At 47.7% G+C, this 24536-nt stretch overlaps 1 protein-coding gene across 8 annotated transcripts in view; it reads right to left on the minus strand.

Moving 5' to 3' along the window:
- The window catches only part of ME3 (malic enzyme 3), a 272604-nt gene that overhangs the window by 47396 nt on the left and 200672 nt on the right, over positions 1–24536 (minus strand). For all 8 annotated transcript variants that reach the window (XM_033431903.2, XM_033431902.2, XM_004271868.3 and 5 more), the window contains 2 exons: positions 18125–18200; positions 7501–7662 (listed from right to left, as the gene is read on the minus strand). In XM_033431903.2, the coding sequence (XP_033287794.1) occupies positions 7501–7662; positions 18125–18200 (238 nt within the window). The remainder of the gene's footprint in view (positions 1–7500; positions 7663–18124; positions 18201–24536) is intronic.

Here is a 24536-nt window from a genome sequence, read left to right on the forward strand (position 1 = left end):
GAAAGACAGTAAGGTCTAAACGTCTTTTCCCAATCTCTTTGCCTCCTGGGTTATGCATCCTTGAGATTGTTTAGGACCCTGCCGTGGCAGTTGTGTGTGTGTGACCAAAGGATGAGAGTGGGACATATATGGTGCCTACCCTTCCACAGGCCACTTTCAAAAAGTCACTTAGAGGCAGCAAACATCCAGCCAAGGGTGATCAAGGAAGTAAATGATGATGTAACACCTAGATGGACAACTAGGCAGTCATTGAAACTGGTGGCTTTTAAGACTATGCAGCCACCTGGACAAATGTGTATGAGATTATTCAAAATGAGAAAAGCAGGATACAAAATTGCACAGATATCACAATTTCAACTGTCTGACACATATGAACAGCCTGCAAAGGGCATACACATAAATGATAAAAATAGTCTAACTCTTGGCATTTGCAGAAAATATTCACTTTTTAGTTCTTATAGAGGTGAAAGGGTCCACGGTAAATTATAATCTGTAATGTTTCCAAGTCACAGATTGGTTCAGTAGTGCATGAGGCTGCCAAGAGTGGATTTCTCAGTGCTGCATACACGGTTTCTGGGGCAGGTCCAATTCTCCAGTGGGACTGAAGGATTTTAGGATTTTCCAAAAATTTCTCAGTGTATCTGCACTTAAGATGAAAGGTCAACACTAATGAGGTACTACTGAGATATAAAGGTGACCATAAGAAGCTTTTAAAAAAAGTCCTGATATTTTATAATATTTATTTTATTTATAATAAACTGTTTTATGTCTGAAATACTTCAAAACTAAGCACTCCAAAAAATTGGGAAGAAAGTTTCTATATGGAGGTGACACGAAAATATAGCTTCTCATACTTGTACCGAAATTTCAGGTAATTCACTCCTTCTGAATCAAAAGCAGTTTGATCCTTATGTCTTACATACTCTCATGCCCATTTTACAGATGAGGAAGGTAGAGTTGTTCAAGGGTTTAAATAAATTGCCCAAACTCACACAGCCAGAAAATATCTAAGCTGAAACTGAGCCTGCTTTGACTGGGTCTCATGACAGCGCCCTTTCCACCCCATCATTTGATATTGTGGGGACCAGGGAATGTGGGTTTGGCTCCTGACCCCCTCCCTGGTCCTCCTGGAAGAGTCCAGTAGTGGCTGGAAGTTCCAGCTGGTCCTGTAGACCAGGCTGGGGAGCAGTGACAGCCTGAATGGGGTCTGGGGAAAGACCGTGTCCACATCTCCAGCCAACTGGCTTTCCTTTGTCAGGAGGGAAAATGACTTCTCAAAAACAGCAGAGGGTGGAGCTTCCACACTGTCTTGGTACCACATGGAACAAGAAATCCACATTCTGCCCTGCGTCCCACCGAGTGATTGGTTATAAGAATGACTGCCACTAAGGCGTGGGACTATGAACTGGCCTGGACCCTCCCCTGGCAGCCCTCCTCTATCCTGCACTTCCTCACATAAATGTTAAAAAGAGAAGCTTTCAGAAGGCAGTATTGCAAGACAAAATACAGGACACCCAGTTAAATATGAATTTCAGATATGAGATATATATATATATATATATATATATATATATATATTTAGTATAAGTATGTCCCAAGTTTTGCATGGAACATACTTACGTTAAAAAATGATTAGCTATTTATCCGAAATTTAAATTTAACTTGCATCCTGTATTTTTCTTTGCTGAATCTGGTAACCCCATCAAGAGAGGCAGAAGGAATCTTGAAGCTGGGAGGCAGTGTGCCGCAGAGGAAAGGGCATTGCCAGGCCCAGTGGCCCTGGTCAGATGCTCTCCCGGAGCACCCTCAGGACAGTGTGGTTTTAGAATCAGAAGGGGCTCTGGGCTTTGGCATCGGACACACCTGGGTTTGAATTCAGGCTCTGCCACTTAACTAGCTCTGCGACTTTGGGCACTTGTCCCTGCTTCATTTTACTTCTCTGTCCAATAGGGATAGTAATGATCTCTATTGCATCATGCAAGCTCTTTGAGGAAAGGGTCCTTATTCATGTGCACCTCCCTAGTGATGTTTACAGTGCCGGCGCATCGCAGGCCATTAAAAAGTGTTTACTGATGTGAGTTGCGTTTATTCTAGGACTGGGCTAAGGAGATGCTGAATTATGAACTAGGGACGTCTTAGAAATCACTTGGTTCGGCTTCCTCCAGATGAGTGTTGGGGACCCAGAAAGGTTAAATGAACTGCCTAAGGTCACAAAACGAATTCGGTGGAAGCAGCTTCTAGAGCAGGGGTCTTCCCAGGCGGGATCAGCTTCCTCCCCTCTGAGCCTGCTGCTTCCCCTCTGCTAGGTAGTTGCCAAGCTCCCGTTGGCACTAAGTAAGCCTTCAGGTTAAGGCTCTATCCAGAGCAAATGAACCAGAGCTTCCTCCTCTGCTGTGGGAGTTGAACAGACCCTCCATGGCTGTGTGCCTGGCTCTTTCTAAGGTGAAAACTCTTGCAGACTAAACGTCATGGAAAGCAAAATGGCTGGCTCGTCTTCACTTGCCATATCATTGAGCACTGGGTTTAAGCTGGAAGAGAGACGAACCTCTTGGTCTGGAAAAATATTGATCTTGCAGAGCAACGGGCACATGAAGATGTTACTCAGAGAGCATCTGGAGGTCTGGGGAGGTAATGGGATTGGGTTCACGGTGTGGACATGGTGCACTTTCCCCCTCTGGGTGACAGTTATGCCCACCATGTATTTCTCTGGAAGCTCAGTTAAGCCCAAGGGTAAGCTACAAAGACCCTAGGAAGGGCCCCTTCACTGGTCACATGTGCACAGAGAGCCTGTGCCCGATGGCAACATGGGTGAATGCTGACTACTTATGAGCTGCGATAAAGACAATCTTGCCAGGTGGAAGGAACCCTTCCATACCCAGCTCTGTGGGCGATCCCACGCTGCCTCAGCAACCAGTAACACCCAAGGCACAGTCTACCAGGCTCTGTTGATGATCTGTCCCCTCCATCCCCCTCTTTAGTCATTTCCACAGAGACTTTCACATCACCTCCTTGAGAGGAAAATCCATTGAGGCTCAAGACTTCCGCAGGAGAAGCCAAGCCCTGGGTTGTCCCACAGGACCTTTAGCACAGAGTGGGCCAAGCACTGGGCTTGGACTCAAACCTGGCAGAAGCCATTTCTGCCCTGGGGCCCCTTTTCCCATGTGAAACGAGGGGGTTGAGTGAGAAGTATTTACATATAATATCTAGTAAGTATGACATCTAATGTGAACAGTCTGTGACTCTGCTGTGTGTATATGAAACAAGATGTACAAATCAATCCACACACAGACACAAGGGAGGGAGGGCCGGAGCAGGTGCCCTGTCTAACTGGGCGGGGCTCCCTCCCCCTGGTCCTTTGGAACTTCATCACGGGATGTCCCTCCTTCCTGGGATCACGTCTCACATATTTATTTTTCCAAACCTCCTTGGTGTCGGCAGGTAAAAGTGACTCAGAGTTTCAGGGCTGTAGATAGCAGATGTTTTCCTTCAACAGGAAACCTGGAGGGGTGTTTTCTTTGACTCTGATTAAAGCTCCTTTTGCCTCAGAAGTTTTTTATAGAGACATACACACAGATGGTCTAGTTGTTCTGAAACTAAAGCCTTCACAGCAGCAACCCTCCCTGCACTGCCACGTAAGACGGAAGCTGCAAGGCAGAGCCTCCCTCTCCTGTTGCTGTGTCTTGCTCTGGGTGAGAGATGTGCCCCCAGACTTCTAGGGGAAAAATCTTGCAAACTGATCATTTTTTAAAAAGAACTCTAGTGTGGAAGATCACATAGTCAATGCATTTGAAAAGACAGAAATCATTGTCTTCCGTCTTCCCAATGTTGGCCTCTTTGTAACTTTCTTGAAGAAGGTCTGGCGGGAGTTCACCTTTCTTTGCGGGGGAGGGCTGTGAAAATGGCATCGGTGTGCCCTAGTTTGATCCTGAGTGTCCATGGAACACAGACTGTGTGAAACACCTACTTTCTCAGTCTTCATTACCCAGTCTGTGACACAAACACTTGACATCTTAGAGCAGTGTGCCACAGTAGACAAGGCCACTCTGGTGCCAGAGAGACCAGGGTTCAAGTCCCAGCTCCAACACTTAGAGCTGTGTGACCTGAAGTACGTAGTTAACGTGTGTCAATCTCAGTTCCCTCATCTGTAAAAAGGGGAGAACAATATCTCATACAGTTGGTGTGAGAACGAAATGAGATTGAGGGACTTCCCCGGTGGTCCAGTGGTAAAGAATCCATCTTCCAATGCAGGGGAGGCGGGTACGATCCCTGGTCGGGGAACTAAGATCCCACATGCCACGCGGCAACTAAGCCCACGTGCCACAACTAGAGAGAGAAAACATGCAAGCCACAACTGGAGAGAAGCCCGAGCGCTGCAACAAAGAGCCCATGCACCTCAACAATAAAGATCCCGCATGCCTGAACGAAGATCCTGCATGCCCCAACTAAGACCCGACGCAGCCAAAAAAAAATAATAATAATATTAAAAAAAAAAAAAAGAGAGATTGAAATATACAAGTGCCCAGAACTATGCCTGGCCGTTGCAGGTGCTGGCATAGGTCTTACTGGACATGGAGAACACTGCTTTCTCTCTCGTCTGTGGTGTTGCATGGCAGGTCAGGCTGTGCCCTGTCCCCTCAGCTGGGGAATCCTCTGGTCCTTCCAAAACTCTCTCCCTTCCACACCCAGGAGGGAGAGCTGAGGCAGAGGCTGAAAGCCCCAGGGGGGAGAAGCAGACACTTTGAGGAGACGTAACACAGGAGCCATTAAAATGATCGATTAGGTGACAGTGTTGAAACACTGACAACTAAAAGATTCCACCCACGCCTGGCTCTCGTGTATCTCCCTCAGCCTAGCAGAATGCCTGACACCTACTAAACACTTCATAAACTTTAAAAAAATAAGTAAAGAGAAAGTGCTCACAAAATAATCTTCATTGAAGAAATCAGAACAAAATTAGGGGCACAGTATGATTAATTAGGTAATACTGTATCTACGTCTATGGATACGCACAGAGAAATAGCGGACAGGAGCACAAATGTAGCATAGTGGGAGAAATGCCATTTCCTTCTCCTTTTAAAATTGTGAATAATGTTTTAAAGTTACTTTAGTAATAAAAATTCTAAAAGTCAAGACATAATCTTTACTCATAAAGCAACAAAAACCCGGGCAGGCAGTGTGGTATGGTGTGGGGAGAGGAGCGCTCATGTGGATTAGGACCCACTCCTGCCACTTCCAGCAGATCTTCTTGGGCCAATTAATCTCTCTGGGCCTCAGTTTCCTCAGCTGTAAAAAGAGGGTAATGACTGAGCTCCACTCACAGGGTTATTGTCAGGCTGAAACAGGGTGGTCTGTGAAAAGGGCCTGGCCCTGATTACTCATAGTTTCTCACCATCTTTTCTGGTGGGTTTGCTACAAGTTGGCACTAACTCTAAACTTTAGCTCATCATTGCTGAGTGCTGGACCTTCAGTGACAAAGGATCTAAGGCATCTGCTAGAGGCAACCAACTCCCTCCCAAGGGATGCAATGGCCTAAGAATCAGTCTCAAGCCGTTCCACTTCTTGCCTAGAGCCAGCTTTTTGGAGAGAGAGAGAGAAAGATAGAGAGAGAGAGAGAGAGAGAGAGAGATGGTCTCAAACAAATCCAGTTGGAACATGGCAGGAGGTGATGGATGGGAATAATAACTAACACGAAGTTTGCTATACTCGTCCACGTTTGTGCGGTTCCACACATGTCCTTTGTGGCTGAGGGACAATTTCAGCAAAACCCAGGCATGTGGCTGGGGAGGGGAACCACAGTGCAGAGCAGACCTTGAAGATGGGTCTTAATGAGCAGCTATAAGGCTGTACCACCATGCAGCCTCCCTTCTCCTCGTCTGGTGGGGAGGCATATAGAGAAGAGATTTAGCGGTGGGAGAATACCTAGTAACTTTCTGGTCCAGGCCCTAATTGTACCAGAAGGGGATGGTATCTAGACAGGTACAGGGACTCACCCGGCTGTCAGGGGTACCGGGACCAGGGTCCCTGCTTGCCGGGCCAGCACTTCGCGTGCTCTTCTTGTCCTCCCTCCTCCCCCTCCCACCCCCGTGAGTTCTCAGCTCTGAAGCCAGGTCTGTCTGCTGCTCCTTCATTTGACCGTATCTGTGGATGAAGCCTGAATAAGCATCACTTCTCATTAGAGGCTACAGTGCTTGTTCTTGTTTAGAAATGAGGATGTTGTGTGGCATCCAGGGAGGAAGGAGGCCATGCAGAGTCACAACAAGTTTTCTAGAGAAAGATCAACTCAGAATGCAAATAAGTATAAGCTTTTTGACAATATGAATCGAGAATCTAAAACATGACCATTCCCTTTGCTTCAATATTTCCTTTTCTAGGAATTTATCCTTGGGAAATCATCAGAGATGGAAAGACTGATCTGCAAAAACGGGTATCACAGCACAATTATATTTGCAAGAAGACTAGAAACAACCTAAATGTCCAAGAGTGGAGGGTTTCTTACATGAATTGTGATATGCCAGGCAGCTATGAAAATGACCTTGTGGAATAATGGCTAGTGATCTGGGAGAAAACTCATGACATACATTACACCTAAAAAAGCAGGATACAAAACCGTATATGCAATATAAACTTAATTTTGTTTTTAATAAACGTTTCAGAGGGATAAGGCTGGAAAGAAATATCCCAAATTGTAAACAATGATTATTACTGGCTCTGTGACTAATATTTTATTTTTAATACTTCTCTGGAGTTTTTTCAATGAACATGAGAAAACGTTTTTCTCAGATGGACATGCACTGATTTTAAACCCAGAGATAAATATCACCAAGAAGAAATTCTTTTATGTTCATGATACAGAGACACAGAGCTGAGAACTGCAGACATGCACAAACAACCGTGACCCAGAGTGGTGGTACCCAGAGCAAACTCTTGGCTGGGGTTTGAGCTCCTTAAATCCTAAACCTCCTGGAAGCCTGCAGGTGGCTCTCAGCCACAGCTCGGGTCAGTTTCTCTCCCTGGGTTTGCAGGATTGCTCATCTGCCTGATCCAGACATTTCAGCCCTTGGTCCTGGCGCTTTGAGTTTTAATCCTTTTACGGGGGTAGCTGGCCTCTAAAATGCTGAAAAAACACAGCCCAGCAGCCACTCTTGCCTCAGCGGCTTTCTTCACTAATGGATCAGAGAGAGGCCATGAGGGCAATGGAAGCTGCCTAGGGACACGGGACAAGGAAGCACAGAAAGCCCACCCAGGGGGTACCTTGGCAGGAGGTAGGGGAGCAAGAAGACCCAGCAGTGGCTGGGGGGAGAGGATGGGACTGGGAGAGTGGGATGGGCAACCAGGGAGGAGAGAGGTTCTGGCATCACAGCCATGTAGGGGAGGTGTCCTGGCAGCGGGGACCCCAGAATGAAATGGCCTGATGCTTTGTAAACAGAACCACCACACAGAGGTGCTCCCCACGCCATCCCAGCTGCCACCCTCTGGCTCCCGGCCCAGGCAGTGCGTTACCTCGTTGTTGGTGCCCACATCCAGCAGGACAGGGAGGCACTGCTGCGGGTTGACGCCTCCGCACGCCGTGTACAGGGCCAGCTTGCCCACGGGGATGCCCATGCCGTAGCAGCCCAGGTCTCCCAGGCCCAGGATGCGCTCCCCATCAGTCACCACCACAGCCTGAAAGACAAAGCAGGACGCCATCAATCAGGGACAGCACCTCCTGTGACAAAGTGCTCGTTTGTACAGCACGTCAGGCCTGTCGACTGGACGCCCACCGCCTCTGCTGCGGGATGAAACAGCTTGTCTGGGACAAGGCCAAAGGATGCTTTCAACTGCAGGTGGCGGGCCCTTCCCCCATCCCCTCCCCTTTCTGGCAGGGCTGGAGAGAAACCCTGCCGAGGTGAGATGATGGAAAGACACCGGCCTGCATTCCGAGGTTCTGTTCCTGCAGGAACAGCTGGAGGGAACCCACACCGAGTCATTCTCCCTCAAAGAAATTAAGCAGACTCTCTCAGCTTGAGCTCTGGGGCTGGGGACAGGGAGGGAAGGCAGAATGAAAGGAGATAATAAAACAAGTGTTTATGCTGCTACTACAGCCCCAGGGTTTAGAGACCCATATATGTGCTCTCCGCCCTGTTCCGGGGTATAATAAATCCAATCTGTAAAAACCAGAGCTCCTTGTGACGTCTGCTAGGGTCACTATTCCACAGGAAACCAGGAGGGTTCTCAAGGTGTACTGGGATTGTCTTTGTGTTTTGGCAAAAAATCACAGAAGGCATAGTAGGTACTAGACATAGTACTAGTTCCAGGCTTACCTACTGTGAATTAACAGATGCTGATGGAGCTGATAGTGATGACAGAAATAATCATATGATAATGATGGCTATTCATTCCCTCATTCATTCATTTAATACATCTTTATGAAACACCTGCTTTGCAAAAGACAGTGTGCCAAATCCTGGGGGAAGGAGGTTCAGTTTGCTCATCTATAAAAACAAGAATGCGTGGACCCAGCCCTCGAAAGGACTAATGGGCAAAAGAGAGGTGGAACATGTATAGTTATACTGACTCTGGGGGGAAAGTGTGAGGGCAGCGGAACAGCTCAAGGGCAGCGGAACAGCTCAAGGGCAGCAGAGACTGAGAGAAGGGAGAGGTACTTCCTGTAGGATAACCTTTCTTAGGTGAGGGGACACACGTGCCACATCTTGGACAGGTGGAGATTATCGATTAGGGGTACAGCTGGGGAGAAAGGTATTTGATGCAAAAGGAAATTAAGGTTCAGGGTAGAAGTGGGGGGAATGTAGGCTGTGTGTGTGGGTTCAGGTCCCACGAAAGGAGAGAATGGAAAGTCAGACTGCAAGGCGCCCTGAAGAACCCACCAGGGTGACAGTGAAGCTGTTTACAGGTCACCTCAACTGGCTCTCCAGCACTGGTTCCCTCCATCTCTAAGTGAGTGGAGTTTATGGGGCCACCCAGCCCTCCACTGGAACCAGCTTCGGGTCAAGACTTAGGACCAGCTCTGAGCTGTGGCTGTCCTGGTTGGCCCCAAGCGTGGTGCCGTGGGCACCGCAGAGGTCAGTTTACTCCACGCAGGTACAGTGGTGGGCTGGGCACCGGCGATAAAGAGACGAAGACCCACTCCTACTGGGGAGGGTTTATGGTCCAGCACCCACAGGCTCTGTGGAATCTTCTCTCTCCCAGGGTGAGAGCACACAGGGCTGTGCTGCCTTTCGGTAGAAGCAGGTGTAGAGACGCGTAAACCCACACCTCCACTGCTGGAAAGGGGGCTCTGGAGAGCGCAGCGGCCCCATGAAGGTCATGCTGTCCCCCTTAGATTGGTCTCCTGCCTCCAGGGCGAGTGTCTCCGTCCTGCATCTCACTTGCTCCTCCCCCGCCCTGGCAGGGAGGCCCGTCTGGGAGAGTTATCTGTGTTTCACAGGTGAGCAAACTGAAGCTCCTGGACCTTCATGCTCTGTACATATTTGTTAAGTATCAGCCAACCGCCAGGCACTGTGCTGGATGTTCCCACATCAGTTATCTTAGAAATATCAGATGACTTACCAAGGGCACCTTGCTTGTGTATGTGGCAAGTCGAGATTCTAATCAGGCTTCAGGTACCTGGTTCAGGGCTCTTTCTACAACCCGGCTGGGCTGGGAAAAAGCACCTGTGCTCTTGGCAAAGTCCTGTCCCGCCTTGGTGCCACCCTCTCCGCAGCCTCTGACCCCCTGCTGGCAGCTTCCCCAGTGAAGCCTGTGCCTTCACGCTACACCTGAGTGCCCAAACTCTGAGCATTTCTCTATCATCTCTCCTAATCAAAGCCTCCCTATTCTGGTTCCCATTCTCTTAGATTTCTCTCTGCTGAGGGGCAGTGAGTGACACGGAGTTCAACAGAGGAAATCAGCTACGACTCCAGGGTGTTCTCCTTATAACTCTGGGGCCTTTCAAGATGGTAGCGGGGGGACTTCCCTGGCACCTTGGAGGTTAAGACTCCACGCTCCCAATGCAGGGGGCATGGGTTCGACTCCTGGCTGGGGAACTAAGATCCCGCCTGCCTCGCAGTATGGCCAAAAAAAAAGATGGTAGCGGGGCTCTGCAGGGCCACCCTCCCAGCCTGGGGATGTCCAAAGGTGCTTGACTACACGCCTGACTCCTCCGAGGGAATGTCTCACCTCCATCTGTCATCCACTCTCCATCCTGCAGTGCTAAATGGCTGGATTATTGCAACGGCTTCACAACCAGGCTCAAAGGCCTTTAGTTACTTCTAACTGTCCATAAAATAGAGTCCAAAAGGCTTATCTCTTTCATGACAGGAACCCAACATGCCTTCTGAAACTCTGCACACAATTGCCCCCTCTAGCAGAACTGGCCTCACTCCCGTCAGACACACTCTGAATTCACCAATAATCTCTAGCCTCTCAGCCTCTATATTCCTGTCACTTTCTGCTCTTTCTCCAGCAGTGCAAATCCTGCCCGTTACAACCCAATGTGATTTCTCCTGGCGCTTGCTGTATCTACCACGCACCCGGCCTGCTCAACCTTCCTGTCTGCCTGCCTGCCTTCTGCAGACATTTATTAAGTACCTACTGCTTGCCAAGCCCTGCATAGGTGCGATTTAAAAATCTGATGGTGACAGCATTTGGGGTCTTATTTAACATTTTAAAAAATGTCCATTTAATCTCACCAAATAGCCTAAAGGTTAATGGCAGGGGTTTTGGCGTCTGATAACCAGTATTCGGATCTAGGTTCCTTGATAACCCACCAATATGTAATCTTGGGTCATCAGATAACTTTTCTGAGTTTTAATTTTCCATAAAATGGGAATAATAATAATGTCTAACTCGTCAGCTTGTTGTAAAGATGAAATGAAATAATAAGTGTCTCATTTTAACCAGGCGCCTGGTGCCTTGTAAGTGATTGGCAAATGGTCACTGCTTGTATGATTATATTGATGGTTAGTATTGGGGGCAAAGATTACATAGTAGAATTTTTAATTGTTTCGTCTGGCTTTAGTTCAGCTTCACCATAGAAAGGCCATGCAACAATTATATCTGTTAAATGAGTGAATGAAAAGGAAACCAAGGGGAGACCTTGGCAGCTTTTAAGAAAGTCTGGCCATGAGAAACTCAACCGCATTCTAACCTTGACATTGTCGTTCATTCCAATGGCAAATACTGTCACCTCTAAGCAAACACAGCTCACCATCTGCCAGATTGCCACTTGGATGTCCAATAGTCCTCTCCAATCCTCCAAGTCCTTTCCCAAATGAATCTGCTTTTCCCTTTCTCTCCTTCTCAACTTTCCACTTCTGCTGTCCTCCCTCACTCTGTTACCTCCTATCTCCCAGGCTCAAAACTGCCCAATCTACTTTGACTTCTTCTGTCATCAGTCAACCACAGTCAATTGGTCACCAAGTTCTGCTGATTTGACCTGCTTCCATTTTTCTCACCTGTTTCATGATCTTCATCCCTATTGCTAACCTTAGACCAGCCCATCTGCATCTCACTTGACCACTTTAGTGGTTCCCTGATTGGTCTTTCTATTCTCGGATTCTCCCTACTCCATTGCATTTTTCCAAAGCGCACCCAGATTTGTCACGTTCTTGCTTCCAAACCTCCGATGGCTCCTGGTGCCTATAAAATAAAGCTCAGACATCCTCGACTGACATTTGAGGCCTTCCGTGGTCTACGCCCAATCTGCTCTTTGAATTTCCCCTTTATCCACTCCATCCAAACTGAAACGCTGTTAATCTTTATAAAGTGTGTGTTTTCTTGACTACACGCCATTTTACACCTCAATCTCTATACCTCCTTGATCCAAACCCTACCTTCCTTGCATGTTTCAAGGAACAATTCAAGAGGCACTTCCGTCCATGAAGCTTCCCTTCTGGAAGTTATCACTCCCAACTCTGCATTCCTATAGCATTTTCCTCTCCCACAGAACCTATCCCTTTCTTCCTTGTATTATAGTTATATATATTTCCTTGTCTTTCATAGCAACTCTTTAAGGGCAAGTAAAGGGTCTTGTCCTCTTTGATTCTTTAGTGCTTAGCCTGGGGCCTGCAATGTGATATGAACTCAGTAACCGATGGACAATGTCATAGATCCAACACAGAGCAAAGGCTCTTCTCCATGGGACTGAATTCAGAACTGGAGTAGATGAGCAAGTTCAGAGAGAAGATGCTGCATCCTGTTTTTCGTGACGTCAGTGGAGCTAGAGCTGTGGGTCACTGGAGAAGTCAGGGTCAAAAGGATGAGGGCAAACTTGAGCAGCACCCTGGGGTTTTAGAGCCCAGCAATAGCTACCAGTGGACTGGCTCACAGTTTCCTTGTTAGGATGGCTTTTACAACTCATAACCCCTCTGTAGTATTTCAGATGGCGAGGAGGAGATTCAGACGACTGAGGGATGGTGCGGCCCATTCTTTCTCTGCCTGCCTAGCTTCTGACTTACTGCCACCTCCCTCAGCCTGGGTGGACCCAATGGGGCTGACCCAGGACTGATCGGAGGATCACGCCTCCTTGCTTGCTCTGGCTCTGGTTTCCCTGGACTTGGAGCTCTGGGCATGGGCTGCCCATAGCACTGTGTGTGAGGCCCTCCCCTTCCTCCTGCTGTGCCTTCCTTCACGCTTATCCTTCCCTTTCCTCCTCCTTTTTTCTCTCTCCACAACATAAATAATGCACAGTCCGTGGTCTCAAATCTTGGTTCCATCCCTCATGAGCAAAGCTGAGCTAACCTCTCAGCTTCTTTGTCTATATAATGGGGATGAGAACAACCCCTGCCTCTTGGAGGGTCACTGGGAGAAGTCAGTGAGTTAGTCTGTGTGGAGCACTTAGCAGAATGCTGGTGAGGTGGACAGGGTGCTGTGCCGCCCAGATTCCCCTTTTAGGAACGAAGGGGTTATTCCCCCAGTGGTACCCTCAGCTATGAGCCTATTCTGAGACTTTCCTCAACTGAAGAGAGCCACCTTGACCAAAGTCACACCCCGTTCCCAGGGCAGCAGCCCACAACCAATGAATGATGGACGCAGGGCTACCAAGGCCCAGATCCCTTGGCCCAGCTCAGGATGACTCTGAAGGACCATCCCCGCTCATGAGCCTCCTAGCGCGCCCAGCTGGGTCTTCCAATGGCTCCCACGTAGCCCAACCTCTCTCCCTTTTCCTTGTCCTGCTTCCTTTCCTTCTAGAGGTGTTGATCCCAAGAGCACTGCCTGATAGGCCAATCTCCATCTCAGAGAATGTTTCCCAGGAAATCCAACTGCTGACCCCGAGTGGGGTTTAACCTATAGTGGGCGTGTGCATGACAGGCAGGCACTTAGCACTAACATCTGGTCCAAGTTTAAAGGCCCCAGTGGCTGGTGCCCAGAGGCAGGGGATGCTCCTTTGGCTCCAGTACTCGGCCACCTCCCAGCAACTCCTTCCCAAAGCTGCTGGGACTGGGATGAAGGAGAGATTTAGGACCTTGGGAAAGCTCTTGGGGAGGAGGGCTTTTCTGAGCTGACCATTCCTCCTGGCTCCGGGAAATGGTCTCTGTGGGAAAGAGTCAGAAAAGCAGTTCTCACTCCCCTTTGTGATTTATGCTGGAAAGCTCTGGGTGGGCCAGGCTGGCCCGTCCTCCCTGAGCAAGAGGGGCCCACAAAACTTCATGGTCCCCAAGACCTGAGCTCTGGCCTCACTTCCCTCACAGCCTACTCCTATTACATCTCAGTCTGCAGTTCCGCTTTCTGGCTGGGAAGCCACAGAAACTCAGCTTTTATCTTCTGAGTTGTTTCGGAAGCTTCTCTGAACTACCCCTCCCCTCCAGCCAACAACATCAAGGTCCAGAGATACCTGTGCCTTGCAAAACTCTGCCTGCCTGCCCTATTCAGAAGCTGGGGAAGCGATGGCTCAGCAGCAGGGCCCTGGGTGGCATCATCAGTTACTTGTGAACGACTGTGGGTACCGCTTAACACCAGCTTGCTCATCTGAGAAAAGTCACGCCCCTACCCTACCGCTTCTCCAAGACCCACCTGGGGGGTTTCAGAAGCACTCCTTACCCGACTCTGGTCACAGTGTGAAAATCAAGTGAAATACTGAAGGGGAGTCTCCATTAGCACCAGAGTACCATGAAAGGGTTAATGAGCAGAGATTCCCTACTTAGGGAAGGAGTTCTTCATCTCCTCTTTTAAAGGTAACTGGAGAAAACACACCAATAAACAAGAAAAACTGTGGCTTAGAACATGCTGAACCTTTGAAAGGGCAGCCCTGGAGTGAGAGAGAAGGACCGTCCTGAAAAAGGCCGGTGATGGGGCAGGGCAGAGACTAGGGGCAACCTGATCAGTCCTATTTGACTTGTACACATGCCGAACTATGCGCCCCATATTCAGAGCTCCCAGTTTTTCTAGAGAAGTCAGAAATCCAGGGTTTAAAAAAATTGTTTTTTTCAAATGAAGTCTCTTAATTTTAAAATGTTGTCCACGGATTCATATTTTTCAAAAGTCACTTTATTTATTTATTTTTTTATTCAACAAACTTTTATTTATTATCTTTTGTATATCAGTCGCTATGCTAAATAGGTTCTGTTGATCCAAAGATGAATAAAAGAAAGTACTTCCCCTCTAAGACAATTTAAGAAAACACCCCCCACAAACACCCAGGGAATTTAACAAAAAATACTTCTACCAATTATATGACTCTCAATGTTTTTAAAAATTGTATTTGCAAATAAGATGATTAAATTTTAAATGGGACAGCTGCTCCCACTTGAGCTATAGCATATAAAATTAATATAATAACATTAAAAAGTAATAGTAAAATCATTAAGGTGAGTTTTTTCAAAGAATTCCTTTTCAGCTGCTAAAATTTGTTTCATTTTTTAAAAATTGACTTTATTGCTAATAAGACCAGCCAATGTGCCAGAAGGAATCTAAACAGGATGCCAGTACATACTGTTTACAACACAGATTCAGAAGTAAAAACTCTTGGCCTTTTTGGGGTCCAGGTCTCCTTAGACAGTTTTCCCTCCAGCTTTGCTTTGACCCCAGCCACTGTGAGAAGAGGATATAAAACACTGTGGGTTCCAGAATGTTCTGTGCCTGGAAGATCTCCATTCAGAATTTTTGGCCAAATGTCCCATTAATTCCCCTTTGACTAAGGCACTTTGGGGTCAGATGAACTTGGGGTCTATGAAGATTATAGAAAAGGGACTGGGTCTAGAGTTCACACCGAGGCTACATGTTTCTGAAATTTGGGGTGAAGCCAGACTCTGCTGTAGGGATTTAGGAGGGAGTTAGCTCAGGGAAGCCTTTCCCTAATGAAAGAATTTGTTTTTCAAAAGTCACTTTAAATCAAACATCTCTAGGGACCAAACTGACTGGCTGCCCTTTTGTGGTCTGTGGTTCCCTGGTAAGGGGACCCCCTCCTCGGCCACCCTTGGGCGTCTGCAGCCTCTTCCCTGCACTGCTGTGTGTGCTACAGCCGCCTTGTCCACCTCCAGCAATGACAGTGTCCATTCAAGTGCCCTTCAGTGTTGTACAGACTTTATCATAGTTAATCCTCACAATTTCCTGTTGTGAGATCAGAGAGGTTATCTGCACACACAGCAGGTAAATGGAAGATTCAAGACCAGAACTCAGGTCTGCCTGGTTGCAAAGCCAGAGCTGACTCTTCTACATAGTTTCTGAGACTGACCTCTGGCCTCCTCCAAAGTGAAACAGGAGTATAGGGTGGAGGGGGAGAGGTGGCCCCAGGCATTCACCCGTCCACTCTGGGGTACTGCAGGGTGAGTGGCCAACAAGTCACCCTGTTTGCTCGTCATCCTCGGGCTCCTGTCTTCAGCAGCACAGACAGTCTACTGTAATTGTTTCCAGGTCGGTCTCTCTAACTAGCCTGCAAGCTCCTTGAGGTTGGGCCTGTGCACCTTCTTTATCCCTGAGCCCCCCAGAGAACTCCTATAGAACAGATGTTACTAAATGGCTGTTGAATGCAACTGAATTAGATGCACTGGCCCAGATATCTACTCATGCTTTTCCTGGAGGCTTTGGCTACTTCTCCTTGTTTGAGGCCTGCCGAGTTCCACCTCTCCCAGGGTGACCCCAAAGCCCTCATTTCCCTTTCTCTAAAATCACAACAGGTGCATCTCCATCTCTCTGGAGACACTTAGAACTTAGAAGCTTCTCAGAATATGTTGGCTGAAGCCCACGGATACTTCGCAGCCAAGGTTCTATTTTGAATTCGTATCTTGGTTTCCCAGTCAGAGTGAAGCAATGTGGGGTCGGGGTCTACACTCCTCAAAGCAGAGTCCTGGGTGCAGTTTTGTAAAGTTACGCCCCGATAAGAGGAGTGATGGGGACCTGAAATCCAGCCCATGAGCCCCTCACCAAGGCCCTGTGCCAGCCTGGAGGAAGCAGTGCTTTTCTCTTACTGGTTAAAAGGGGGTGTCTTTTCATCTTATTTTTTAATTCCTCATAGCTTGCACAGAGGCACCATAGATGTTAGTGCAGACCCCATCTCCCTGCTCCTGGCACAGGGCCTGATAACCTGGAAGATGTTCATTGTGTCCACCTACTGGGTTCATTCAACTCAGCAAGCATCTACTGAGTGCCTACTGCGGACAAGTTTCACCACGGCTGAACCATCCAGGAAGGAGGAAAGATTAGTCTGTAGGACCTCAGAGCATGGGAAGGCTGGAGTTAACTTCCCATCGAGTGAGCTGGTTTCCCGTAATGTGCTCAAGATTTTATTATAGATTCATCCTAGACACACCTTGGAAACTTGCTTCTTCTGGGACTGGGACCAAAACTTGCAGGGCCAAGGCTTGCATGTAACCAGAGTCTAAGCAGATAGGCAGGAAAGAAGAGCACAGGGCACATCACACCCAGACAGAGATGTACGAATTGAGCTCTTCACTGAGGCCAGGACTGGAGTCCAAGGGCCTCAGCTGTGGCTCAGGCCTGGCTGCCGAGAGCCAAGGTCTTGCCCTACTGGCTCTGGTTCTGAATGTCGCCACACCCCCGAGAGGGACAGAAGCGGGTGGGACACAAGGAGAGGTTGGTAGAGAGAAGTTGTACTCAATGCCTGGTGGATAGAGGTGGCCCAGGGAACTGGCAGGGACGGAGGGAGGGAGGGCCTGAGAGCAAACAATCTCAGCCTTCCAGCATTGCCCCAAGAGGTACATAGACTGGGCTTGGTCAGGTCCAACCACTCCCCCGCTCGAGTGCCAGAAATGCCCTCACCAAGCAGCCAGAAGATGTTCTGTAATTTTGCTTCACCCGTTTGTTTGCAGAAGTGACAATGATCTTAGAATCCAGAGTCCCTGAAACTCTTCCATAGAAGTCCCCATGACAGGAGGAGATCTGGGGACACAGCCAGAGGCTAACACGTTTCTACAAAGCTTCACCAATTTTGCATTCTATATTATATCCTGTTTGTTACATATAAAAAAGTTTCCTTAAATGTTTCAAGTAAAATTGATGCTCCAGGAAACAGTGCCAGGTTCATTTCTGCCACTCTGCATATGCGTCCCTTCCCCCCCGCCCAACACATACACTGCAGTGTACGGCCAGGTGTGAAGACATCGCTCATCATAAACCTTTTCTCTTGGTGCAGAATGTCCCTGCCCTCTATCTTAGTCCCTCCAACGCCAGACCGTCCAAACTCTACCCCTCAACTCAAGGCCTTGCTCCAATGTCACCTCTTCCACTAAGTCTTCCCAGATCCCCTTCAGGCTAAAAGTAATCTCGGCCTCCTTGAACACCCCCAGCTCTTCAGTGTGCCTTGTTTATCTCTGATCAGTTTCCACCTGTTAATCTTTTGTGTCTCTGTCTTATTTTCCTCATGAAAAGTCAGCCACTTGAGAAGAGGGTCTATGTTGGATTTTTCCCTGAATCCACCATGGAAACTGGCAGTGTGTGTATTCAGCAGTTACTCAATACATGCACTACTACTACTACTACTAGACATTTTCACACGGATGCCTGGTTAATACAAGCCTTTACTCCGTGGTGCATTTGTGCTCGGCTGTAACTGGTCTATGGTCTGGGCCTGGGGAAGGGATGCAGTGTCTTGCCTTCAGTGTTGTAATGGCCCATTTCATAGCTGAGAATGACTCTAGTCCAGGCTGAAAGGAGCAACAATAGAGCAATATCAAAGAAAACAGGGCCATACCTTAATATTATCTTCTGGCCAAGAGTTCAGCATTGTTGCAAGATGGCCCTTGTCATGAATGGTGATAAACAGCCCACTGGGAAAAGAAAAACACATACACACAGAGAAACCAGTCAGACTAGGAACAGAGCAAAGACTACAAGTACTGTGTATCATTGCATCAGTTAATTTTAGCCATAGACCTGGGCAAAGGGGGTCCCTGCCCAAAGCCCCAGCAATGTTAGAGAGCCCTGCTCTGGTTTTCCTCCAACTCTTCCCCTCCAGAGGGCAAGGAGGTCCATGGGGCCGAGGGATGTACCCACCCGGAGCCTGTGTTCACAGAGCCTGTACCTTCCTTCCCCTCTCTAGATCAGGCACACAGGACCCCAGAATTCTCTGACTGAGTGGTCTCAAGGCTGCTTTAAGGGACTCTGTGAGCCTTTTCTCTGGGTCCCTCCTTCCAAGTACAGACTACACTGCAGTGGGTGGATCCCTAAGCCTGGGGCTATGACTGGTACTTGGACGTGTGGGTTGTGATGTCCAGACACTCATACACATGGCCTCTTGCAGTGGGGGATGGAGCTGGGGATAGGAAGAGGGGGGCGCTGCCAGCCTTGAGCCAGTTTTAGAGTCTGAGAATTCTAAATTCAAACTTGGCCTTCCAGACCATCATGAAGGTATATTTGTAAGGGTAGGAGGATGAGACATATCTTACTCAACAGTTTATTAGCAGTTAACAGTTATTAACAGTTACTGAATTTTGTGACCCATTACTTAAGTCATGCCCTCGTCAATACTGTAAACACCCATGGCCCCGCTCTTTGGTCTCACCAGGCTTGTAAAACTCTCACCCCTTGAGGAAACCCACTTTCTGCTCCCTGTGCATCTCCACCCAGGCAGCCGAAGGCAGACGGAAACAATCCTACTACAGGGCAGACTGATCAGTGCCACCACCCACTCATCCCTGTCAGCCCACATAGACTCTCAGTACTGACCAGCCTCTGTGCCTACAGAGTTTCTCTGGTCAAAATTCACTCTTTGCAAAGACTGTTTCAAAATCCTCTGTTCTCAAACCTCCAACTGCCTCACCCTTCCCCCCCCGCACTGCCCTAGTGACCTTGTCTCTGATGTCACAGGAAGCATCTCTGTCAGTTTCCCACCAATGAATCTACAAACTTCTGCATCTACAGCCAACCTCCTCCTTCCTCTTGTTCCAGTGAAAATTACAGAGCCTCACACCGTTGATGATCCCTCCTCCCGCTCTCTGTCTTTCTCAATCTCTCACTCTACTAGATTTTCCATTAGCTCTAAAATATGCCCAAGTCCATCATCTTAAAAGCTTCCGGCTTCTGGTAGTGACAGAGTCACTTGGACAGAATAACATTTCTGCAGATAACAATGATGAGATGGTTAACTGTTAAACAATTTATTGTTATTGTTACGTTACAAAATTATTTTAAATTAAGGCAATGGAAGTTGGCCAAAAACAGGCAGACACTGGACGGGAATCTACCTTCGAAAGGAGGAATTAGATCCTTTGAGATCTGCAAATTTGCAGCTTTTTCCTGAGAGCGGTCTAATCTGCAAGCAACTTGGGGCAGCAGAAAGCCAAAGTCTTACTAGCTTGAGGTGTCAGAGAAGTGAGCCGGAGCTGGAAGAGCAGTCAGGAAGTGAAGGGGAAAGTTCTGGAAGGGAAGGAGATGCAGAGAGGATGAACTTCCAAGTCTGTGTGTAAAACCTGCCCAAATCACTGGCTGACCACTCAGGTATGCATACCCAAGGGCCTGGCAAAAAAAAAAAAAAAAGAAAAAATAAAGCTGCAGCTGAACGCTGAAAGAACCCAGCAGAGATTTCCATTGCTGCAGACCCGTAGGGACAGAGTTTGGAATTTGAGTCTGGCCAAGTTAAGTCCTTCCTAGAACAAAACTTACTCTTCTGAGGAACAAAATAATCTAGAATTCACAGAATGTAGGGTACAGAGAGGTCCATTATAATAGTCTGCTTACTTTATACATGTCAGACATTTTCCATAATAAAAAGTGTAAACGAAACAAGAAAAATACCACCAAAGCCCAAACTACTCTTGACTTTCACGCTCCTTGTCGAGACTGTTCGCTCTCTCTCCTTCCTTCCATAGCCAAACTTCTTGAGAGTATTGTCTACACTGGCCACCTCCATTTTTTCATCTTCCCCTGAAACATGTCTTTCTTAATATCGTGCTGCCAACACTGCTCTTGCCAAGGCCACCGATGACGTCCATGTCCCTAAATGGCAGCAGCTTTCTAGTCCCCATGTCCTTTGGCTTCTCAGCAGCATCTGACACTTTAAACCACTCCCCACCCAACCTCTGGCTTCTGCGACTCCACTCTCTTTTTTTTGTTTGTTTGTTTTTTTTGTTTTTTTTTGTGGTACGCGGGCCTCTCATCGCTGTGGCCTCTCCCCCTGCGGAGCACAGGCTCCGGACGCGCAGGCCCAGCGGCCATGCCCCACAGGCCCAGCCGCTCCACGGCATATGGGATCTTCCCAGACCGGGGCACGAACCCGTGTCCCCTGCATCGGCAGGCGGACCCTCAACCACTGCGCCACCAGGGAAGCCCATGCGACTCCACTCTCTGTGAGTCTTCTTCTGCCTCTCAGGCCGTTTCTTCTTAGTCCCTTATGCTGGCTCATCCCCCTATCAGGTGGTACAGTTCCTCAAAAACTGGCACTACCCCATTCTCCTCCTTACTCTTATTCTTTCTCTATATAATCTCATCGGTGCCCAAGGCTTTTGGCCAGTGACTCTCAAATATCTGTAGACCAGAGATTCTCACCTGGGGCACTGTTGACATTTTGGGTTGGATAACCCTTTGCTGCAAGGGGGTGGGGATGTCCTGGGTGCTGCAGAATGTTTGGCAGCATCCTGGTCCCTACCCACTAGATGCCGGTTGCACCCCACGCCCTGTTGTGACAACCAAAAATGTCTCCAGACGTTGGTAAATGTCTCCTGGGGAGCAAATGTGACCCTGGCTTTAGAGCCATGGTTCTAGATCCTTATATTTAACTGCTTGCTTGACATTTCCACTTGTGTGTCTCAAAGGCACCTCAAACTTAACCTGTCCAGAACCAAATTTACGATCTAAACTTGCATCACTATGACTCAAAGACAACACAAAACGAAAATCCAAGACAGACCTGAGTCTTTTCTCCTGCTCCCTTTCTCAGTGACCATCACCCCCATACATCTAGTTTAACAACCTCAGACCCCTGGAAGCATCCTTGACACTGTCCTCTCCCCTTTTATACAACCCCTTGCCAAGTCCTTCCTTTCTCCTCTGTAATTAGCTCCTGGTTCATACACTTTATTTCATCCACGACACCACCTACCTCATCCAGGCTCCCAATAGCTCCCAATAGCTCTTCCTTAAAGCACCAAAATAACTTTGTAACATCCTCTCTTGTCTCTATCTAATCTATTTTCTACACAGTAGAAAGAGTGATGTTCTTGAAATCAAAGCCTTACCGTGTGATTTTTTTTGGCCGTGGCTTGTGGGATCTTAGTTCCCTGACCAGGGATTGAACCCGCGCTACAGCAGTGAAAGTGCTGAGTCGCAACCACTGGACCACCAGGGAACTCCAAAACCTTACTGTGTTATCCCTTGTGATAAATGTCCTTCATGTCTTTCCATGGTTCTTGGAATGAAGACCCAAGTCCTTAGCATGGTCTACCGGCAAAGCCCAGTGTGGCCTGGCATTTGTCAACTTCTTCATCCTTATTTCATTCTCCAGTCATCGGCTGCACTGGCCTTCCTCTTTCCATTCCTCCATGTGCCATGATTTTCTTACTCTAGGGCAAGTTCACATATAGTTCCCTCTGCCTGGTACCCCCTGTCTCTCTTCACTCTATGTTGAGTTAATTTCTACTTATTCTTCTGATGACTTCCAAGTCAAAGCTGGGGCTCCTTGTTATATATTCCCAAAGTACCCCATACCTACATACACAAACCTATTATGGTTATTTGTGTGGCTATTTGGTTAATATCTTTCCCCCGTTAGTCTGTAAGCTTCATCAGGGCAAGGTGAACATTTATTCTGTTGTTGTTGACCACTGTATGCCCAGACATTGTCCATAATGCATGCTCATACCTAATTTCTGAATAAGTGGAAAAGTGAGTAAGTGAACTATGAGGGTGGTTGAAGGTTGAGGGATGAAGATGAAAGGTGCTGAATAAAGCTGGAGTGAAGGAAACTTTAATGTGTGTTATGCCGTATCATGCTCAAGGGGTCAGTGTGCTGAGCTGGGTGGTGCTGGGCTGTGCCTGTGGCTTAGCGTGGGGAAACGCATGTAGGAAGGCAGTGGACAGGCCAGTGGGGAGGAAAACCCCAGAGCCTAAGACTTGGGAGTTGCAGGGCTCTTTCCAGCATGTTGATTGGGGGCGATGTGGGTCTTTGAATTAACTTATTCATTAGGTTTGAGAAAAAGTTCCAGGGGTTTGTTGTGCCATTCTGAAACGATCATGGGGCACTCAGTTGTATCGATCAAGACAAAACCAAGTGTCAGATTGGCTTTTGGGAACTTGTCGCTAAGGATCATCTCCAGGCAGTTTGAGTTTGGAAAAATCACACTGTGTTGATAATAATGAACTCCAAGGACTGAAGTTCAGGACGCTTCAAGCCATCCTGAAGTTTAAATGGTGGTACCCGTTGTCTTGGTGTCGGCAGAAGGGTAAGTGGGCCGAGGTGAGCCTATACATCTGGACACTTTCAAGGAACCACCCCCTGTACCTCCAAACCAGCTGCTGCTCTGAGGTGTGGCCTGAGGAGGTCTTGTTAGGGCTGTGACTCTTCACCAGCTTCTATTTTTCCACAGCTGCAGCTCTCATATTCATAAGCAGCTTCCCCTCAGGTCATCCAGAGCTAGTCACATGGAACAACAATGCTAACAAAGGGGCCAGTTCTTTCCAGATGGAAAAACCAGGTCTCAGCCCAAGGCTCACTGATGACTCATCTTGTGACCTTGGGGAAGTCATTTACCCACATTAATTAATCCCAATGACGCACTCCTGGCCTTTAGCAGCTCTTGACCCTGACCTGTTTTGGAAATGTACCTCTGCCAAACAACTCCTGTTCTCAACTTTGCCTTTACCAGATAGAGGCTTAGTAATGATATTCAGCAAAAAGCTCACATGTTAAGGGGTAAGACACAGGCACCATTTTAGACCTTGGTAAAGCTCTGATGCAGTTAATTCTAAACACAGGAAAAGTGTGATTGTGGACATAATCTGGTACATTAAAATAGGCTCTCTTTGTTGAAGATAAGAAGAGGGCAGAGCGACACTTCAAAGGAATATTTTTACAGTTAAATTTGAGCTATTAAAATTTCAAAAGACTCCTTTCTTTTTTGCATATATAATTTTATTCTAGGAAGAGATCACACTACAAAAATAAAACCTTCTGAAATGTATTAACAGCTTTTAATCACTTCTCAAAGTGCACTTCCATCTATCACATAACTTGCAGCTACAAATCATCCCAATCCTGGATGAGGATTCTGAGATATCTAGTCCAAAGACCTCACTTTATAAACGAGGGCACTAAAGTCCAGAGAGGTGAAGTGACTTGTTTGAGGTCACACAGCTCATAAGCACCAGAACCTGCTTGAACCAAGGTCCTGAGTCCAGGGCTCTCTCTACTGACCCAGATTGCCTGTTCTCTCCATGGATCTAGTTCCCAACAGACAGCTAGGGATATGGACTGAAATGTACCAGAGATGCACACTGGGGCCACTAATGAAATATTTTTCTCTGATGCATGTTGGTGAGGAAGTAAAATGTGCAAAGTGAGGGATTATGATGATAAACAAATGGACTGCAGGTTCCAGTAGGATCCTAGGGGGTTGCTTTGCCAAATTTCCTGGTGGAACTGTATCTAGACCAGCTCAAGAAGATATTTCCAGGGAAGAAAACTTCTTAGATGTCCTCAGCAATCTACTTTCAGGTTAAACCACTTCCACTCGAAGAGTGGGGCACTATTTTCTCCAGCAATACATGGTGATGGGGTTGGTTCTTACCTCTGCTGCCATGGTTGGTTCTTATCTCACTTTCTCATTTCTCAAGTGAGAAATGCAGACATTCATTCCTCTGCATTCCTTCTTAGCGGCTTCAGGAAGAATATCTAGGTGCCATGGGAGGCACAGCTACCCACACCTGCTTAGTCTCACCAGAGACCTCAGGCCCACAGGAGTCCCTGAGGCTGGTGTGGGGATTTTCAGGGACTACTTCCAATAAAACAGATCACTGAAAGTGACTCAAGTGAAGTTTTAGAGGAGTGGCAGAGGGAAGGTAGCATGGACTGGGGGTTAAATGTACGTGCTTTGCAGCCACAGCACTGGGTTCAAATCCTGCCTTAGCTCCTCGCTAGCTGTGTGGCTGTGGACAGGTTACCCCTTCCTCAA

The sequence above is a fragment of the Orcinus orca genome, chromosome 8 (assembly GCF_937001465.1).
Source record: "Orcinus orca chromosome 8, mOrcOrc1.1, whole genome shotgun sequence".
In the NCBI taxonomy this organism is placed as follows: Eukaryota; Metazoa; Chordata; class Mammalia; order Artiodactyla; family Delphinidae; genus Orcinus; species Orcinus orca.